Source organism: Curcuma longa, chromosome 11 (genome assembly GCF_044706935.1).
Source record: "Curcuma longa cultivar G26 ecotype Majalengka, Jawa Barat chromosome 11, ITB_CL_G26_1.1, whole genome shotgun sequence".
Classification (NCBI taxonomy): domain Eukaryota; kingdom Viridiplantae; phylum Streptophyta; class Magnoliopsida; order Zingiberales; family Zingiberaceae; genus Curcuma; species Curcuma longa.
The window spans coordinates 26366334-26384769 of record NC_133871.1 but is presented as its reverse complement, the minus strand read 5'-3'; the positions used below and the strand labels follow the sequence as shown (position 1 = coordinate 26384769).

General features: G+C 41.1%; 4 protein-coding genes, 1 non-coding gene and 1 pseudogene across 9 annotated transcripts; 3 read left to right on the top strand and 3 right to left on the bottom strand.

Moving 5' to 3' along the window:
- The first annotated feature begins 1381 nt into the window (after window positions 1-1381).
- On the top strand, window positions 1382-3308 carry LOC141839519 (uncharacterized). 5 transcript variants are annotated; one of them, XM_074727273.1, is made up of 4 exons: window positions 1382-1554; window positions 1631-1749; window positions 1970-2038; window positions 3033-3308. In XM_074727273.1, exons 1-3 carry the CDS (start codon window positions 1412-1414, stop codon window positions 1990-1992), a joined length of 285 nt encoding a protein of 94 aa, XP_074583374.1. In that variant the 5' UTR covers window positions 1382-1411; the 3' UTR covers window positions 1993-2038; window positions 3033-3308. The 5 variants fall into 5 exon arrangements, with proteins under 5 accessions (XP_074583374.1, XP_074583371.1, XP_074583375.1 ...); XM_074727270.1 differs by having other exon boundaries at window positions 1961-2038; XM_074727274.1 differs by lacking the exon at window positions 1970-2038 and having other exon boundaries at window positions 1631-1753; window positions 3037-3308.
- Window positions 3309-3435: 127 nt separating this feature from the next.
- LOC141839520 (serine/threonine-protein kinase SAPK10-like) lies at window positions 3436-8124 on the bottom strand. Its single transcript, XM_074727276.1, has 9 exons — window positions 7761-8124; window positions 6054-6128; window positions 5866-5967; window positions 5734-5787; window positions 5564-5656; window positions 5379-5471; window positions 4268-4372; window positions 4096-4194; window positions 3436-3987 (listed from the first exon to the last, which is right to left on the bottom strand). The coding sequence occupies exons 1-9, from the start codon at window positions 7935-7937 to the stop codon at window positions 3694-3696; spliced, it is 1092 nt and encodes a 363-aa protein (XP_074583377.1). The 5' UTR covers window positions 7938-8124; the 3' UTR covers window positions 3436-3693.
- A 2209-nt stretch (window positions 8125-10333) lies between these two features.
- LOC141841472 (protein OSB1, mitochondrial) lies at window positions 10334-12724 on the bottom strand. Its single transcript, XM_074729647.1, has 4 exons — window positions 12401-12724; window positions 11652-11790; window positions 11106-11205; window positions 10334-10986 (listed from the first exon to the last, which is right to left on the bottom strand). Exons 1-4 carry the CDS (start codon window positions 12640-12642, stop codon window positions 10724-10726), a joined length of 744 nt encoding a protein of 247 aa, XP_074585748.1. The 5' UTR covers window positions 12643-12724; the 3' UTR covers window positions 10334-10723.
- A 434-nt stretch (window positions 12725-13158) lies between these two features.
- Window positions 13159-14101, top strand: LOC141837468 (uncharacterized; annotated as a pseudogene).
- A 1085-nt stretch (window positions 14102-15186) lies between these two features.
- Window positions 15187-15282, top strand: LOC141842504 (small nucleolar RNA snoR8a). The gene has a single exon (XR_012602940.1). It is a non-coding gene; the product is annotated as a small nucleolar RNA snoR8a (small nucleolar RNA).
- Window positions 15283-15431: 149 nt separating this feature from the next.
- On the bottom strand, window positions 15432-18392 carry LOC141838608 (putative xyloglucan glycosyltransferase 9). Its single transcript, XM_074726133.1, has 5 exons — window positions 17378-18392; window positions 16991-17299; window positions 16621-16911; window positions 16420-16533; window positions 15432-16346 (listed from the first exon to the last, which is right to left on the bottom strand). The coding sequence occupies exons 1-5, from the start codon at window positions 18131-18133 to the stop codon at window positions 15738-15740; spliced, it is 2079 nt and encodes a 692-aa protein (XP_074582234.1). The 5' UTR covers window positions 18134-18392; the 3' UTR covers window positions 15432-15737.
- Window positions 18393-18436: the final 44 nt, after the last annotated feature.

Genomic DNA, 18436 nt, shown 5'->3' with positions numbered 1-18436 from the left:
TGAGAGATCAAGAAGGTCGAGGTCGGGATGGTCGAGAGGCCGAGAGGCCGAGATGACTGAGAGATCGAGATGATTGAAGTTGGGATAGCTGAGAAGCTGAGATGATCAAGATCGGGATGGTCGAGAGGTCGAGATGATCAAGAGACTCAGATGGTCCAGGTCGGAGTGGGGCGTTAGTCTATCTAAATTTGACTATTAACTTTCTGACTTGACATATCGGCTCACCCTTTAACCATTTCTACCACGTAAGGCTAATCAGAATCCGCCACATCAATATCCTTTCGCGATTGAGTGCGTAGGATGACCGGATCACTTTTGCACTCTTAGATTCATCTCAACACACATTAAATCACAGACGTATATATATATATGGAAAAGCTCACAGTACATCGTGTGAATGTAATATATATATATATATATATATATATATATATATATATATATATATATATATATATATATATATATATATATATATATATATATATATGAGAATGCTATCCTGCGCGACACGTCCGTGCGCGACGCCCTGATTCACCGTCGCCCTCGCCGCCTCAACCGCGATCGATGCGCCGCTCCATCCGACGGCGGATTCTGATCAGATAGTGACTGGAATCCGATGAATTTAGACGGAAATAGGGTCGATCGCGATCGGTAGTGGCATGCGCCACTACTGACCGCGATCGGCCCTGTTTCCAACCAAATCGTGATCACCGGAAGGTAGAGGACGTGCCGGCGTCGCACGACGGTCCTTCCTCGGCCGGTCTCCGATCGCGATTTGGCCAAAATCCGGCCCGATCGCGGCCTACAATGGCATGCGACGTCGGCCTGTCCTTTGCCGTCCGGCGACCGCGATTTGACCGGAAATAGGGTTAATCACGGCCGGCAGTGGCCGCGCCACTGCTGACCCTGTTTCCGACCGAATTACGCTGGATTCTGACTACTAACCGATCGGAATTCGACGTCGAACGGAACGCCGACGAGTGGCGTGTTGATCGCGCCCGAGGCGGTGGCCGGCGGTAGTCGGACGACGCGGCGAGGGCGACGTCAACGGTGGTGGATCATAGGTGTCGCACACGGATCGCGAATTCTTCATTTATATATATATATATATATATATATATATATATATATATATATATATATATATATATATATACGTCGCACAACATAGCATTTAAGTATATATTATGCTGGGTTTGATTCAAGGACAACTGGACTGGGCCCAGCGCACACCCAAGGTCTCTGTTTGGGCCACCCACGGCCCAAAGAGAAACGGATGGACGGCCAGGATCACAAGTGCTCCGGTTACGATCACGTTCTTTATCAATCTTAAAGCGCCGTGGCTTGGAAGCCGCTTCGGAAACCCTATAACCCTCCCCTGCGCAGTCACGCTTCGCGCACACTGCGGATGGCGTGGCGAGGGTCCTTCTCGAGATCGTTGCTCGCCGCCGCGCGGTCCTCCGCCGCCCGGTCGACGCCGGCGGCGGCGCGCGCTCCGTCTTCGGCAGTACCTCGCCTCCAGCGCCGCCAGCCTTCGTTCGCTTCTCCCCGGTAATCATCGTAACCTACAGACCTCGCTAGTTCGCTGTCTACGCTCCAGATCTTTTGATTTTTCAAAACGTTGTAGGAATCTGGGAGAGCTGGGGTGCATGCAGTCCTTCCTTCCGCTTTACAGCACGGTGGCCGCTCCTCGACTCACCTCCCACCTGTCCGCCAGCGTGAGGGCGTGCTGTGAGCTTTCCCAGGGTACCTTCCGTCGCACTTGTCAGGATCGCTAGTTAGTCCTCTCGATGTTTTATTTGTTCTTATAAAAAAAGGATTCTTTTTTTCGCTCCAGTTTGATCATTGTGATACCTGTGGTTCCTATATTGCCATGATTATCTACGCTGCATGCTTTTTCCCCTGCTTCCCTTCGTTGGACTTTGTGTTTTGGTTGATCGAAGAAAATGCAATTGAGATTTGATAGGGAAAAATGGAAAAGATGGTTGATGGAAGAGACGGGCGTCATTCACTGGGAATCAATGTGAAAGCCCACGTAGGTTTCCTCTTTTTCCAACTGATCTCCAAAAATTAATGATTAAAAGAATTATTCTAAGGGGAATAATTGAAGATTCAATTCATTTAAGGAACGGATTATTGACGTTTTCTACAAAGCTCTGTTTTAGTTGATTAGGTCTAGAGTATTTTTCCCCCCATGTTAATGTCAATGTTGTGATTGATAATATCACAGTTAGATGTCTTCTTTTTCACAATTCATTTATTCTTCTTTCATTCATTGGTTCAGTTAGTTATTAATTTCCGATAGTAAAATGCTTTCTCATAATGAGTTTGATAATAACTAGTGTGGATTATATTATTAAGTTATGATAGTATGTAATGTGTCAAGTAGAAGAAAGAGCGGTGACATGTTTTTGCATAGCTTTGGTCAGAGCAAGAATGGTTTTCTTGTTCAAGGCATGATTTTAACATTTTTCAGATTAACTGGAAACAAAATAAAAGTTAGTTTTATCAACAACTTTTTTTCACTTCTAAGCAGATGTTTGTAATCTATAATCTTAACTAGTTCTTAAGACACTTGAGACAATGCATTCTTAAGTATGCATTTGATGTTTTGTTTTTTTTCCCTCTATGTATCATTGTGTCTATGTTTTACCAAATTTGATGGAAAGAACTAGACGATGTGTGCATCATATTAGACTATACTGAATGTTATGATCTTCAGGGAGAGAAAGAAAATAATGTAATTATGAACTAAGCACTTATCAGTTTGCGGCAGCATCGCGTGTTAATAAGTGGCAACAAGTTATTCAGTAAGGACTAGGCTTCTATCTATTGAGTGAAGTAGGAAACGAAGGTCATATATGTAGGTTGTGCCTATTTCTTTAATGTAATAAAGAAGCTTCTCAATGACAAGTTTGTATTTTGTAACAAAAAAATGATAAATGATAAAAAAATAGTCAAATATTCAGTTGCAATTTTTTCTGCTAACAGTGTGATTGCCCCCTGAAAACAAGTTGTAATGTGTGCAGGTACTTAAGGAATTAAGGACTAGCTGTGCTTTCAAGAGGAGGATTTTGGTTTGGTGTCGTACAAGATCTGGATTATCATTTTGTGGAATGGAAGAGTAGGAATACTAGTGAATTTATTTTTGTTGTTAACTTTGACATGAATAAGTAAATTTCACCTTGTGTGAAAAAAGATGTTTGACTACACCAAGTTGTTAAACATTAGCCAAGTAATACCTGCTATTTCTTTTTGTAGCACTGTGCATTCTTTCTACAGTTCAATACAAGATTTTTGGTATAGCATTGTTTCTAATAGCAGACACAAGAATTTATAGCTCGTTTTCTTAAAGTCCTTTTTTTCATAGCAAGTATGGTTCCATAGTTTCTTACATAATAGTTTGTTTGGAAACCAACAAACACACTCAAATGGACAGATAACAAAGTAGATCATATTTGATATATTACAGTACTTGCAATACTAAACAACCATGGTAATAAACAAACATTCCCAGCACATAGAAATCTAGGTCATGTAACACTACTGTCTTAATACATTGTGTCCCTTGACATCCTAAGAGAGAACTAACTGACATTTCACTCAGTGCAAAAAGTCCCAAACATGCATCTTAATGCCTAATTTTAGCTCTGATGGACTTCTTCAACTGTCTTGGCGCGACCAAAGTATTTACATGGCGACGATCATCTCTCCGCTGCTCTCGACATCAAGGTCAAGATCGGAGTCGAAGTCCTCCATATCATCATCGTCGAGATCGAGACTGCCAATCAGGTGCCGGTTGAGTCCACCAGTACCAGCTGCAGGGATTGTCGCTTCGGCTAAGATCTGCATTATCGCATCGCTGCTTTGCATTGGTTGATCAGGCTCCTCATACTGGCTGCCCATTGTGTTCTCATCCATCAGGTCTGTAGGAAGGTTCTTAAGGAACCACTCATGGTTGCATATCTCAGGAATTGTTATTCTCTGTTTCGGGCGATCGATGAATATTTGTCAGAATAGTGATCGTCAAGAACGCGAAGAACATTCATAAAATGGACTTTCCAAACTAATTACAATCGCAAAAGAACTTACCGTGGCAGGATTGAAAACAAAAATCCTCGAGATCAAGTGTTGGCATTCTGGCGATATGTGAATGTAGTCTGGAATTGAATATTGTACACTCAATATACGCTGCAACGGATCATGAATAAGTTTGATGATGCAAATGTAACATCCATGTAGAAACATGTAAACAAAATTTTACCTGTATCGTCTTTCGGAAATTTTTAGGCTCGTCTGGATCCTCGAAGGGATATGCCCCGACCAACATTACATATAAAGTAACTCCACAAGACCACACATCAGCTATCTACGGAAAGTCGTATAGATGTTATGGAGATTGTAGAAGTTAGAATTGAGGGATTAAACTAAACTAACAACAAAGAGGTAACACAACTGAAGTCAATTCTTTGAAAATGTAGATGTAAGTTTATGTATTTGACAAACCAAGATGAGAAACTAGTCAGAAATAACAAATTTGGAGCGCCAAGAACGACAACACATTAGCTCCCAAGTAACAACTTATGGAACATGAGACACTAAACTGAGAAATGTGGCACCTTCAACACCACAAATTTGTTTATCTTTATGTGCTGATTTTATAGAGCTATCAGTCGCAAAAAATATCACAACAATAAGAGGGAATCAGTATTCAGATCATTAAGCAGAATAAGATGTTTAATGCTTCCTATTACAAGGCTGCAAACATATGGATCAGAGCTTCTAAGAAGTCGCCTGAGGCTGTTCTTTCTTTAACATGGTTCGACCGCAAGGAATGAAACAAAATTATCTGAAGAAAACCCACTGTTGATAAAGTCGATTGAGAGATTAAGGGATGGAAGACACTAGATTCTTGAAAGAGTTCATGACACGATGAATTCATAGCGACATAATAATACATCTATATAGCGGAAGGATATTTTAGAGATCTTTCTGGTTATGAATTGCAATTTACTTATTCAGCTACTTGATTTGGATGCTTTCATCATGCACCGAATGTAGGTAGCAAAAACAATGTAGAAATAGGCATTTTTAAGTATATTTAAGGCTAACAAAAAACATATAAACTCAATTCTCTAGCTAGACAATTTGAATCAATCAGAGTGAAAAGTATAAAGGATAGAAGTTAACCTAATAAAATTTTAGTTTATAATAAAACATTGATTTTTGATTTGAATATTACAAGTAATATATCTTTATCATTAGAGGAGATTAATGGAGGGATAAGATCCAAATAGTTGAGGCATTCATTAGTTTATTTAGCATAAAACTAAAATACAGTCATGACAAATTATAGATAAGTATATATAACTTGCCTTGCCATCATATTCTTTCTTGAGTAGCACTTCGGGAGCGATATATGCAGGAGTACCCACAGTCGATTTTGGTTGCGAATGCAGAACTGATGACTGAAATACAAAATAGCGGCAACTCGGTTAAGATATAGTCCCTTGTTTGAGAATCTAATCCGCTTAAAAAATAACCTAATACTGATTTGTACCTTTGAATATCCAAAATCACATATCTTTAGACGAGGTGCATGGCTTCCATCTAACAAAGTGTTCTCAAGCTTCAAATCTCGGTGACATACTTGCTAGAAAATAAACGATTAAAAAATCAGTTAGGCTGATAATGCGTATATTGAATTCGACAATAGTTTCGTTAACATACCATTGAATGGCAGTAGCTTACTCCGGATATAAGTTGCTGGAAGAAGAACCGTGCCTTCAAGAAAAACGAAATTGAGACCAATTTATGATGAAGTAAAATATACGAAACAACAAAAAGATGATGAAATAGAACCTCATCCTCACTGAAGCGCCCCGCGTCACAAATACGTTCAAAAACCTCACCGCCAGAAGCATATTCCATAACAATAGCCAGATGGGTTGGAGTTAAAATAACCTGAGGATATTTGGAGCAGAGAAAACTAATGAAGAGTTAGATTTCCTCCAAAAGAAAGAAGATTATAATCTAAAATATAAACTTACCTCTTTGAATCTGATGATATTAGGATGCCTCAACAACCGATGGTTAATTATCTCTCTTTTAACATTTTCATCTATCTGCACAAAGGAAAAATGATAATAATAACCAAGATAGCATCAAAATGTGTTTGTTACGTATGTAATTGAAATCACACCATGATTTAACTAATGATCAAGCATATATCAAAAAATTTGACAAAAAGAACTTCCCTAATGGAATTGGCAAGGAACATGAAACTTATTCTTAGGAGATGGAATAAAGTAGGAACAGAATAGGGATAAATACTCCTGTTGGTTCATGGAAGAAGAATTTGAACATACAAGGATGAGTATTCTTAGACTTTATTCAAGGATTAGCTAAGAAGGATTGAGAAAGAATAATAATTACTCAACCAGAGTGAGAAAATAATAATTCTAGGGATAACGACAACTCTCTAGTTCATTTTGCAACCAAATGAAGGAATCACTATTCCCATAAAATTTGGGAAAGTGTAATTTTAGGGATTTTCATGATATGAAATCGATACAATAGGAATGGAAGGGCTATTGCTAGAAACCAAAATGAAGTGATTGTGCCAAAACTCCAAACCGATCTAACTGTCCATCCCATTTGACCACCATCTATTAGGCAATAAATCACCTAAGAAATTAATTTATATATCTATAAAGAGATTCAGAAAAATATGAGCCTTGGTATTCTTCACACAAGCTCATGTCACTATTCAAGCGACTTTGTGCACAAGAACAGTGGAGTTCCTGACAAGAAACAGAATTTTATGCTTTGGACATCATGTAATAGAAAATTAAACTAAAAAACAATGATCGTGCACAAAAGAATAGCAATAGTGAGTGAAGTATATGATGATTTCAACATGATATGAGAACAATCAAAATGGTTTAGCAATGATTGTGCAATCGAGCACAAAAGAGTATCAATAATACAACTGTTAGGCCATTGCTGTCATCAAGTTTCATGAACCTAAGGGCCATGACTTCTTCATAAATTGAGAAAAATGAAAGTTAAATTGTGACAAAGGACTGTGATACATAAATCATTCTTCATTTTTCAGTGAATATACGACTACTGCTACTATGACCTAGTAAATACTAAAACCTATCAAACATAATCAAAGGCAGTACACTTGATATTTAGACCTTGCAGTTAAAGATTAAACACATAGTTCTTCATATATAGCTCATGCCTACAAGCCCTACAAAAAGAAGAAAAACAAATATACCGGAAAGATAGATAACCCAACTACTTGTGCAATGAGCCAATGAGAAAAGAAGAATTTACCTATCATGAAACTATCCTTATACCTCGAACGAGCTAGGTGAAAAGGGACAGAACAGCTGGTTTGCTATTAGGTGAACTCTACAGAAAGCAGACTACTAATACTATCACCCAGATTCAGCAAGATACATGAAACACAATGATAATCGACTTTAATAAAAGTAGAAGCACTGAATAGAATAATTAACTAGATAAAAAAGAATTCTCAAACACTTGCAACTGCTAATCTCTAGGATCTAATTTGCCAGAAATTAGAGCATTCAGCATCAAATTACCCCCAACACATAACTTTCAACGAGAAAGGAAGTATCACAACTCTCTAAATCAACAGAACTAACTACAAATCCATCAAAGCTAGGAATTTGTTAACAGATAAACCCGGAACAGAAACGGTACGGAATCAGCAGGCGACCGACCTTGTCGCCTCTCTCGATGTACTTGACGGCGACGAGCTCCTTGGTCTGCTTATCCCTCATCAGCCGGGCGATCCCGAAGTTCCCCGACCCGATGTCCTTCACCAGCTCGTACCTATCGCTGTCGTGCATTATCGGCAGGTCCATCGCCGGACCGACCGTTAGCGCAGCGCGATCCATGGCTTTCGCATCAACTTTCCTCCCGATTCCAACCGGAGCCCGATCAGATCAAGCGCCTCCTCGATTCGGCTACTCAACGGAACCTTCTGCTCCGGAAAGAGATGCGCCGTCCCCGTGAATCGTTCGGGAGCTGAGATTGATCCGCTTCCCCAGCTTCGCCTCTCTCTCTCTCTCTCTCTTTGTCTCTCTTTCTCTCTATCTCGAGAACAACAATAAAGTGAACAAAATATCTAATTATATATATATAATACATGTACATACAATTTCGTGGATAAAGAATAAAAAACATTTAATTATAATAAAATTACATATCCAAACATTTTCCAAATAAAATGAGAAATCCGTCAGCCGTTATTTACTAAAATATATCAATGTATTAGTAGATTTAACATAATCTATCAGTAAACTATATTTGATTTTTTTTTTTGATGAAAAAACTAGTTTAATTTATCTTTTTTTAAAAAAAAAATCCATGCTTTAAGATAAGTACGAGCGGCGTTGCGTGGCAAAAGAGAGTCAACGAGATATTTCGTTGCGTCCTTCCGTCTCGACTCTCGATGCGCAAATTTACAAAAAGATCCTTCTTTGTTGGGTAATTTGCAACGAGAGCCCTTTGAGCTCCATCGAAGAATAAGAAAAACTAATTATTATATCCATAGAAAATAGATAAAATGATAAGTTTAAAAGCTTTTTTTCCATCCATAAATTCACACAAAGCACGTGACACCGCACCCTAAATCACCTGAGCATTCATGGGAGCTCAAGAAAAGCACGTGACACAGCTCGCCCTAAATCACGTGAGAATGAGATTTTGGTTGCTTCTAGAAAGCAAAGCAATTCAATGTCACGTGATGACTTTGTTCACCTACATTTGTTAGGTGCAACCAGACGTTGAATTCACTCACCTACAATTGGCCAAGATTGAGACATAAGAGTTGACTTTTTTTTATTAATTTTTAGAAAGCTACCAGGATTAAGATTGAGCATTCGATTAAAAATCGAATCAATCAATCGAAAAAAATTGAAATCCGACTAATAAAATTATTTTTTAAAAGATAAATCGAACTGATTTAACTTTTCCATTACAATCAAAAAATCAAACTGATATAATATTAATCAATTCAATCGACTATAAAATTAATCAATTTTTTAAAAAATAATCGATTGATATTGCATCATCAATGAATTATTATTGGATGATTAGATCAAATAAATCAAAATAATTGATATTTTTTAAAAATAAAATATTAACCAAACAGAACTTCCGAATTCAATTCATTAAGTTGGTTATTTTGATTTAATTGAAACTTTACTCACCAAAACTAAGATTATATAATATTTTTCAATTTTATTTTATATATTTTTACTCCAATTTTTTAAACACATATTTATAATTTATGTTTATCTCTCACTGTTTGTAATTTCTTTTAATCACTATCATTTTTTTCTTTTAGTCAATTTTTTAACTGTCAAATTAAAATTGACTAATTATATGTATAATATATGTTAAAAAATATTATAAAAAAGAGAATATCATCTTGCAGTAAAAAGTAAAATCTATCATCCCACCGATCTAAACTTTACGACTATTTATAAAAAAGTAAATTAAGAAACTATAATTCACCACTACGGAAAAAAAATATTAAAATTTGATGTACAATAACTAATTCAATCACACGTCAAGAGCAAGAGAATATCATCCATATAAAGATATGGCAAACATTGCTGATATAACTATTTATATATTTTTTTATAATATCACCTATGGCTTATGCCTTTGTGCAAGGTTGGGGCTTTAACTGCATCATCTATCATCAAGGTGAAATAGAGCATTAATTGCCAAGTTGGTTGACGTTGGTAATTGGATAAGGATATAAGTCGTAACTAAAAATTTCTTATTTGATTCAACTTGTATGGAGCAATGAAGTCCTCGAGACATGATTAAGTTAATTACTATAAGACAGACTTATTACATTAAAATCAATTTTAATGAAATCGAAACAATACTCTCCCCGTAGGTCAATTACAACTTCTCAATTTACCTCCTCTCAAATAATTGTGAAACTAATCGTGTATAATTGTTAGAATGGTGAATTCTACTTTTTGTTAAAAAAAATAGAATAAAGAAAAAGGTGTCACTCAAAATTATAGCTCCAACACTAAATGATCCAAAGAGAAAGTGAAGGAAATAAATAAAGGTAAATGCAAGTTCGAAAGAAACGGATAATGTGGAAGTAAAATAAGTTGAATGACAAATTAGAAGAAAAATAAAGATATTACCATCGTATGTGGTACTTATTCAGCATACTTGTAGAGATAGAAGTAGAACCTCAACAATGCAGTCAGGTCACAAGCAAAGTTTCTGTAGTTTCATGTCAAACATTCCGTTGGTCAGCTTAGGCATCTATGAAAATTCAGCAATTAAGAATATAGAATAATAAATTCAACAAAATTGACAACAAGAACCATTTGTTATGGATCTACATATGGAGCTGATATTATATGAAACAATACATTCAATGCAGATCCTTCCTTCCATGGCCCTATAAAAATACAAATAGCATCATTCTGAGTTCACCTTGATACTCACGAACATGATGAGCTGTTTGGCCTCTCTCAGAGAAAATGTATTGTCATGTCCCTTTTGTTCAGTGTTTAATTCAGCTTCAACTTACAGCCACTGTTCTAACAGATAGGATGTTTACCAAACAAAACTAGTCTCCTGTTGCCTAATCGATAACTGCAGCATACTTCTTTTGTAAACCAATTCTTGCATAGCAACAACTTCATTCTAGATCCTGTGTTGTCCACCGACGCACCTTTGAGTAAGTAGATCGGGTTGCTGCACTTGAGTCATACAGTTGCAGCTGCCTTTGTATCCAAGGAGGATCATTTGGCTTGAGCCACAGGCACTCATGAGTATCCTTGTGTCTAAAATCGGGTGAATATGGATATAGTTTATGCTTCCTATTGTCCCACCATTCATGTGGATTTGCAAAGAATACCTGCCACAGACGGAGGCGATCCATTTTTTCCTCTGCACTGTCAACTGCACAAAAATGTACATTGTTATTAAACAAAGATATTAGACATATAGCAGGCACCTCTTATGGCTTCTATTGCTGGAAAACAGTGAGACCGATTTTTCTAAAAAAGGAAGAAGCATACAGGAAATGGATGTGGATTCTTCTTTTATTAATCCGTCGGGGTTCATAAGCTTTTTATTCTCTCCAATACGATGGACGAAATTCAGATCTTGAACAACTATCTGACAAAGAAGAAAGCCTATAATATTAGATTAAATTCAAATCTTTAACAATGGTAAAAGGGAGCTCTTTTGAGTGTATCCAGATACGCACTGAGAAATGGAATATAGTAACAATCAAACAATAACAATCCAAAATTCGCAGTTTAAGCAAATTAAATTAGCTCCAAAGCAATTTAAGACAGGTATCATTTAGCACTTAGCATTTAGCAATTAGCAAATTAATCAAGACGTTTCATGACAATATAAGAAATTATGAAAAAGAACTGTAGATGTAGAACTTTAATACTTCTCAAACTTTAAGAGGATTGAGAATCGACTGACATGCCAGCAAAGGATTAAAAGAATTCCTAAAACATCAAAAAAAAATTTGTTCCTGATATATGCTTTGTAAGTACTTAATAATAAAACAAGAAGGGGTATTAAAGGGAATGGTAACTATACCGTACCTTGTACACATTTTCAAGCTGCCCATTTATATTTTTCTTCTCGTAAGAACTTAAAGGGCCACGAACATATATAAAATCCTCTACTTTTAAGTGTTTGAAAGAGATTTCTGCTATCCGGTCAAACATGTTCAGTAATATCCTGCTCCAGAATTACCAGTAGAAAGTAGCTGAGATAACATCTTCTACTACAAACATTATGCAGACACACACACATTGCAAGACTAATAAAAAGGGAAGATAGCGCGTTATATTCTAAAACTGAACAAAAAAGTAAAACTGCAAGATCAGTTCCATAATTATGATTTTGAGTTGAGGTTTGAGGAATATAACAATAAAGTTCAAACAAAGTAAAAAAAAACAAAACTTGTGTGTCAACAGAGTTCCCATGTTGACATATCAAAACAGATTGCAGAAGGAATTACAATTATCAGATAGATTCCAATTGATTCAGTTTCTATGTAAAACCTCAACAGGTTAGTCCTACTCAATCAGATGCTTCTGTTTCATTCACTAATCAACTATTATTTGGCAAAGAGTAGGCATCCTGAATTTAATTAAACGATAAGCATCGTTTACGCTGACACATGGTCATGCGCAAAGTCTCTGCGAGCAGGATTTTCGGATGGTCGGATCAAAGAAAAGTAATATATGATCCTCATCAATTACCTTGAAATCTCACAAGACCACAGCGTCAATAACATCATTTGTGATATCAAAAACTAATATAGACCAAAAAACATGAACCTCACCGGAATTTCGAAGGCTCCTTCACTTCGAGAACGGTGTAAACAAATGGATAAAGGCTGTCTGGCTTCCGCGGAGGGAGGACCACAGTTCCTATGAGGCTGCACGAGCGTCGGAGTGGGTACACGGTTTGGCGAGCCACCGTCGCAGGACGGCGGAACATGGACTGCTTGTAGACGATGCTCTCGGGGCCGTCGGAGGTGTGTAGGCATCTCCTGAGGGAGAAGAGAGCGTGCCGCGATACCATCACTCGGAGAGCAGGGGAGCAGCGAGTCCGCTCGCCCTGGAACCAACTAGGGTTTTGACCGCGGTCGCGACTTAAAATAATTATCAACCCTAAACCAACGGTGATTTTGATGGCGCCCGCACGAATCTAGACGCACAAAACGGACAAAATGCCCATTCCCTGTTTCCTGGACTGTGATCCTCGTCCTCGCTCCGGCTAGTCCAAACAGAGAGCTCTTCTAGCCTTTTCGGAGCTTCAGCTAGCCAGATTTTGCCAAGAGAACAGAGACCGTGGCGATATAAAGAGGCAGAAGGGTCTCATAAGAACATAGGATTCTTTCTCGAGCAATCTGTCGAGCATGTTGGGACCGCGCAAGCTCCCCTTGTCGTGTAGCCTCTGTGGAAGCTACATTGGTCCATGTCCTTGTGTTCTAGGAGAGGAGCAAAGAAGACTGATTCCTGGCCACCCAACACTTCTGAGCGTAGTGATGAACTACTACTATTTGTAGTCCTCGAGTAGAGAAGGCAAGGCAGTCGCATGCTAAACACATTTCCCTACACCAAATCAATTCAATCTTTGCCACTGCCACTGCCTCTCGGCATGGCACATGGTTGCTGCTGCCAGCCGAGAGGCAAGTGGGGACGAGCAGGTGCTCGCTGAGCCTCCTCCTTGCCCAGGTTCGGCCATTTGGGCAGTCTCTTCCTCTGCCTTATTAATCTGCTTTCACTGAAAGGGAATGCTGCGAGATGCACTCTGTCTTTCTCCTGAGTCAATGAACCAACATGGAAGAAGGCTGTGTGAGCTACTGGAAGAGCAGCAAGAGCTGCTGGAGCATGGCTACCCAGACAGGGCAGTTAATTCTGCAGCGTGTATTTGCTGGCTTGGCAGTGCTTGCAGAAGGCTGAAGAGGCTCTCCGACTACGGGTTCAAGAGGAAGAAGAAAGCCAAGGTCATCCGGCTTCTGATCAAGAGAGCTTGGAGATGGAATGCAGCGGCCATTGACAGGGTGTCGAAGGGCAACAGCCACGGTGTAGAATTCCACAGGCTCTCTTCCTCTGCGATCACTGACGATGCTGAGATGGACAAGGAGGAGAGGAGCCCCGTATCAGTCCTTGCTCTGCGTTCTCATGAAGGTCTCGATCGATCTTCTGCGAACTTTTGCAATTCTTCTCCTTTTTGTTTCCTCTAATGATTAATAAATTCCGTTCCTAACGCAGTTGAGGAAGAATCGACATCACCCTCGAGTTCTGAGTCAACAGAAGAGACAAAGAATTCCAGGATGCTCGAGTTCGAAGAAAGCATCCCTGGCTGTGATGGAAACATCACCATCTCCGAGCTGATAGATCGTGATCTCTCCGAGTCGAAGAAAGAATGGACCCAGTTCGAGCACGAGAGAAGGGAGGTCGGAACTGCGATCGAGTACATCATCTTTGAAGAGATCAGACGAGAAACTGCACTCGATCTTCTTCTCCACTTTTAATCGCTTTCTTAGATTACTCCAACAAACATGTAACAGAGGCATAAACAGTAGAATACAACAATAATCCCTTCCGCAGTTCCTACAGATCTTGCGCGTCGTTATCACTCGCCCCATGCACTCTGATCTTGCTATAGGAGCTGCGGAAGAAACTACAAAGAAAGCTTCACGGGAGCCATTCGAGTGACTGCCAACAAATGAGTTATCTCCATGAACGTTGTCTGTTGTGTGACGGTGAGCAAGAGTATTAGGTCATGTCATGGACAGAGTTGGATGCTTGCGTAAATTATAACACAATGGTCCACGCCATGGCCACAGAGCTCTATCAAACCATGTGCAAATTAAATGATAAGAGATAAATCAAAGAAGGATGATTTATGTATGGGATATAGCTGAGTTGGTTACGACACAGTAGACTTATAGAAGAGGACAAGAGTTCGAATCTTGGCGAAGCCAAGCAATACTCTTCTGCGTTGTGACCAATTGCAATTTCTCGATTTACCTCTTCCTAAATCGTCGTGGGACCGACCGTGTGGAGCCGCTAAGGTGAAGAATTCCACTTTTTACAGAAAAGAAATGTTTTATATTTAAATTTTACATATTTAAAAATTATTTAAATTTAAATTTTGATTTTATTCTTTAAAATATTCTGCGAGGCCCAATTAATCTGCTACGGCCCAACTTGTTCAACCGAATCTAGGGTTAGGTTTTCCTCTCGCCTATATAATTCGCAACACACGAAAAGATTTGCAGTCCACATCGTAACTCTTCTTCCTCTTCTTCTTCCTCGCCTCCGCACGATTTTGTCGCCAATTGCTTGATTGAGTTGTTTTCTCTGTTTTTTTGGATTTTGGAATGGAGTCGGTGAATGATCCGCCTGCTCTTCGCTGCTGCAATCGAAGGCGCAGGCTGATGCTTCGACTCCCAAATGGATGGGAGGCGCTTAAGGCCCTAAACATCTGTATCTTGGTTTCTGGGTTACGCACGCCTCTAAATTTCAATCGTTCATGTTTCCTTTGTTTCATCGATCCTAAACTTCTTCATCTTGGCTTCGTTCGTGTTTTTGCTTTGATGGTCGAACGATCGCGTTGGTGCTGTGATTGTAAACATAATTCCTCGTTCTGAATGCTGTCGAGATCGATCGGCATGACAGACTCGATTTACACCCATAGAATATGAGCACCTTTTTTTATTTGATTTTTTAATAATTTTATCGTTGAAATAATCAAGAATCTCAACTCCAGGTTGCAAGTCAATCGAAGGAGTTGTATACTCGGATTGAAGAACAATGACGAACAATAGAAGTACATCAGGAAGATATGATTGGTTCCACTTTAGAAAAAAAACTGAATCTTTTGTAAAGGTAACCTGGAAGCTGTTACACATTCTCATTCCGAAAGCAATCTACTTGTGATCGGAATTGCCTTCTCAACAGCAAAATTTTGATATAAAATGAATGATACTTGAAGGAATTCCAGCACGCAACAACTCCAGACTGGAACTATCTACATCTTTAATTGTAAAGTGTTTTCAGAACCTCTTGAACAGGAATTGCTAGCGATAAAGGAGCATCCAGTTGTGTTCTTGCTGCTCCAAACAAACATTTGATCTGATCTTGTAAAGAAACTCACACCAATTCTCAGTCAATCTGTTCGCCTATCAAATCCAGACCGACCAGCAGAAAAGCGATCCCCTGGAACAGGAGAAAGTAGAAGTGGATGCCCTGGGCCGAAAGCAAGCTGCGAGCTGCAGCAGTTAAGAGAAGGAATGCGAGGGCTAACTCCTTGCGGTAAATCCTGTTATGCCTGCGCTTCGACTCCCCTTTCGGCTTCGCAATGGATTCAAGGTTGGGCATGGAGGAGCCTCGCTGGTGCTTGGGTTCCTCCTTCGTGAGAGAAGTAAGATCACCCTCCGACGAGCGGCCGGACTTCTTAGTGACCACCCACTCGTAGGCGCTGCCGAGCTGGAAGAGACCCGAGATCATCGCATTGAACTTGGTCACGGACATCGTGTTCTCGAAGAGAAGGTAAGGGACGATGAAGGGGAAGGATTTGGGGGCAGGGAGAATGTTGAGTAAGGACATGGTCGCCGGAATGTAACAGACGACCCACGACGGGAGCTCTGCCTCCGGGACGAACATGGTTAATGGGAGGATGATACAGAACAACGTGAAGGAATAGAAAGGCAATATCAGTTTCCGGAGCAGAAAGAACAGAAATATCAAGTTTGACTTCTTCAAGAATCCAATCTGAAAATGCAAAAGAACTTGTAAATTGCGTGTTTGAACATCAGCTAATTCAATTGTTTGACTGAATCTATACCTCGGATCTGATAATGTCCGGCAAGCAAAGCCTGAACAGCTGCATAGGGCCGGAGTGCCACCGGTGCTGCTGCTTCCTGTAAGCCTCGTAGGACTCCGGCAACTCACATTGGCACTGAACAGATGATTCAACCGTGAGATAGATGAACGATCAATGCTGTAAGCTAAAGAATTGCAGGGTGATTCAAAATCCTTGTCGCACCTCGACGTCGTTTAGGTATATGAACTTCCATCCGTTGAGGTGAGCTCGCACCGCAATGTCCATGTCCTCGACCGTGGTCCTCTCCAGCCACCCTCCCGCGTCCTCCAGTGCCTTGATCCTCCACACTCCGGCGGTTCCGTTGAACCCAAAAAAGTTGAGGAACTCCCCGTTCACCTGCTGCTCCACCTCAAAATGGAAGCACAGGTTAATGTTCTGAAGCCTGGTCAACAAGTTCTCATCTTTGTTGACGAAGGACCATCTTGCCTGCACCAATCCCAACTCCTCGTTGCCCTGTAAATGACGACAATCGATCAGATCTGAAATTTGTTGTAGAGCAAAGGATATGAACAAAATCCGGAGTTCTGCGCACCTTGAAATGAGGCACGGTGCGCTTCAAGAAGTCCGGCGCCGGCTGGAAGTCAGCATCGAAGATGGCGACGAACTCGTAATCCTTTACGTAGCTACAATTCATCGCTGACTTGAGATTGCCGGCTTTGTAGCCATCGCGAAGCACACGGTGGCGGTACAAGATCGGGGCACCATTCTGCTTCCACTTCTCCACCTCCTCCCTGATCAAAGCCTGCGTCGCAGGGTCGCTGGAGTCGTCCAACACCTGAATCAGCATATTGGATCTTGGCCAGTCCAAATTGCACACTGCAGCAATCGATTGCTGGTACACCTGCAAATAGCAAGAAAAAGTTGGAGAAGACGGCAGATTTAGGGTAATGCTTCCCAAATCTAACAAACAAAGGCTTACCTCTTTCTCGTTACACATTGGGATCTGGATCAGAACCATGGGGGAGTAGTCGTCACTGCCGGACTCGAGATCCTTCGAGTCCCCAGTGGCGCTCTTGGGCACTGGCTTAATCCCTTTGAAGCGGATCCAGAAGCAGCCGAGGCAGAGGATTAGGCGGTCGGCACTCTGGATGAGGAAGAGAATGACGCAGGCGTCGGCGAGGAACTGAAGCGGCGGCACGATATAGTCCACGCGGAAGCTTAACCAACCGGCGTACAGCGACATTAAGAGAGCTTGGAAATCAAAGGATGAGGTGAGAACCAGGCGCGGCATCTCGGCAGCGGTCAAGTGCCAGCCATTGAAGTACGCCACGACCTCGAAGGCGAGCAAGGCAAGGGAGAGCCAAAGGAAGGCCTTTATGAAGGAGTAGAACCGCGAGCGCAGCACGGGGCTTTCCTCCTGTGGGGCGGCGACGGCGTCGGAGTCCGTCCGCCCGGAGGCGATCCGGCGGCGCACGGCGGCCGCGAGCCCGACGGCGCCAGATGCGAGCTGGGTGAGGCACCCCGCGGCGCGGTGGGCCTTGAGAAGGAGCACCCAGGTGATCTGCTTTGCATTCTTCCCCTTCTTCCGCGGGGACACAGCGGGGAACTGGTAGTCGTCGTCGTCTTCGTCAAGGGGGGATATCTCGGAGATGGACCAGTTGGGGTTTTCCATCTTGACGATCACCGGCGTCCCCCTCTGGCCCTCGGTGTCCCACCAAGCGAACGGCGGCGCCATTACCTACACCACCCTTAAACCGCAATCAAGATCCCACCTTTTCCGTAAATCCGGCGTCGCCGACCGGTTCCAGGCAAGAACCACCGCGATTTCGGGTAGAAAAACGGTTCCGGCGGCAATGCGGCGAACTCCGGCCGCGCGAGCAAAGCCAAGGAGGGATTTTGAAGCGAGGAGAAGACAGGAGATTTAAGGAGGAAGCAGGGGATTCGTCGGAGGCGCGATCTAGCACAGTGTGGGAACCGAGTACAGGTTGGAGGAGGTGGAGAGGCTGCCGCGCTGTTTCCCGCTATAAGAAGAGCACGA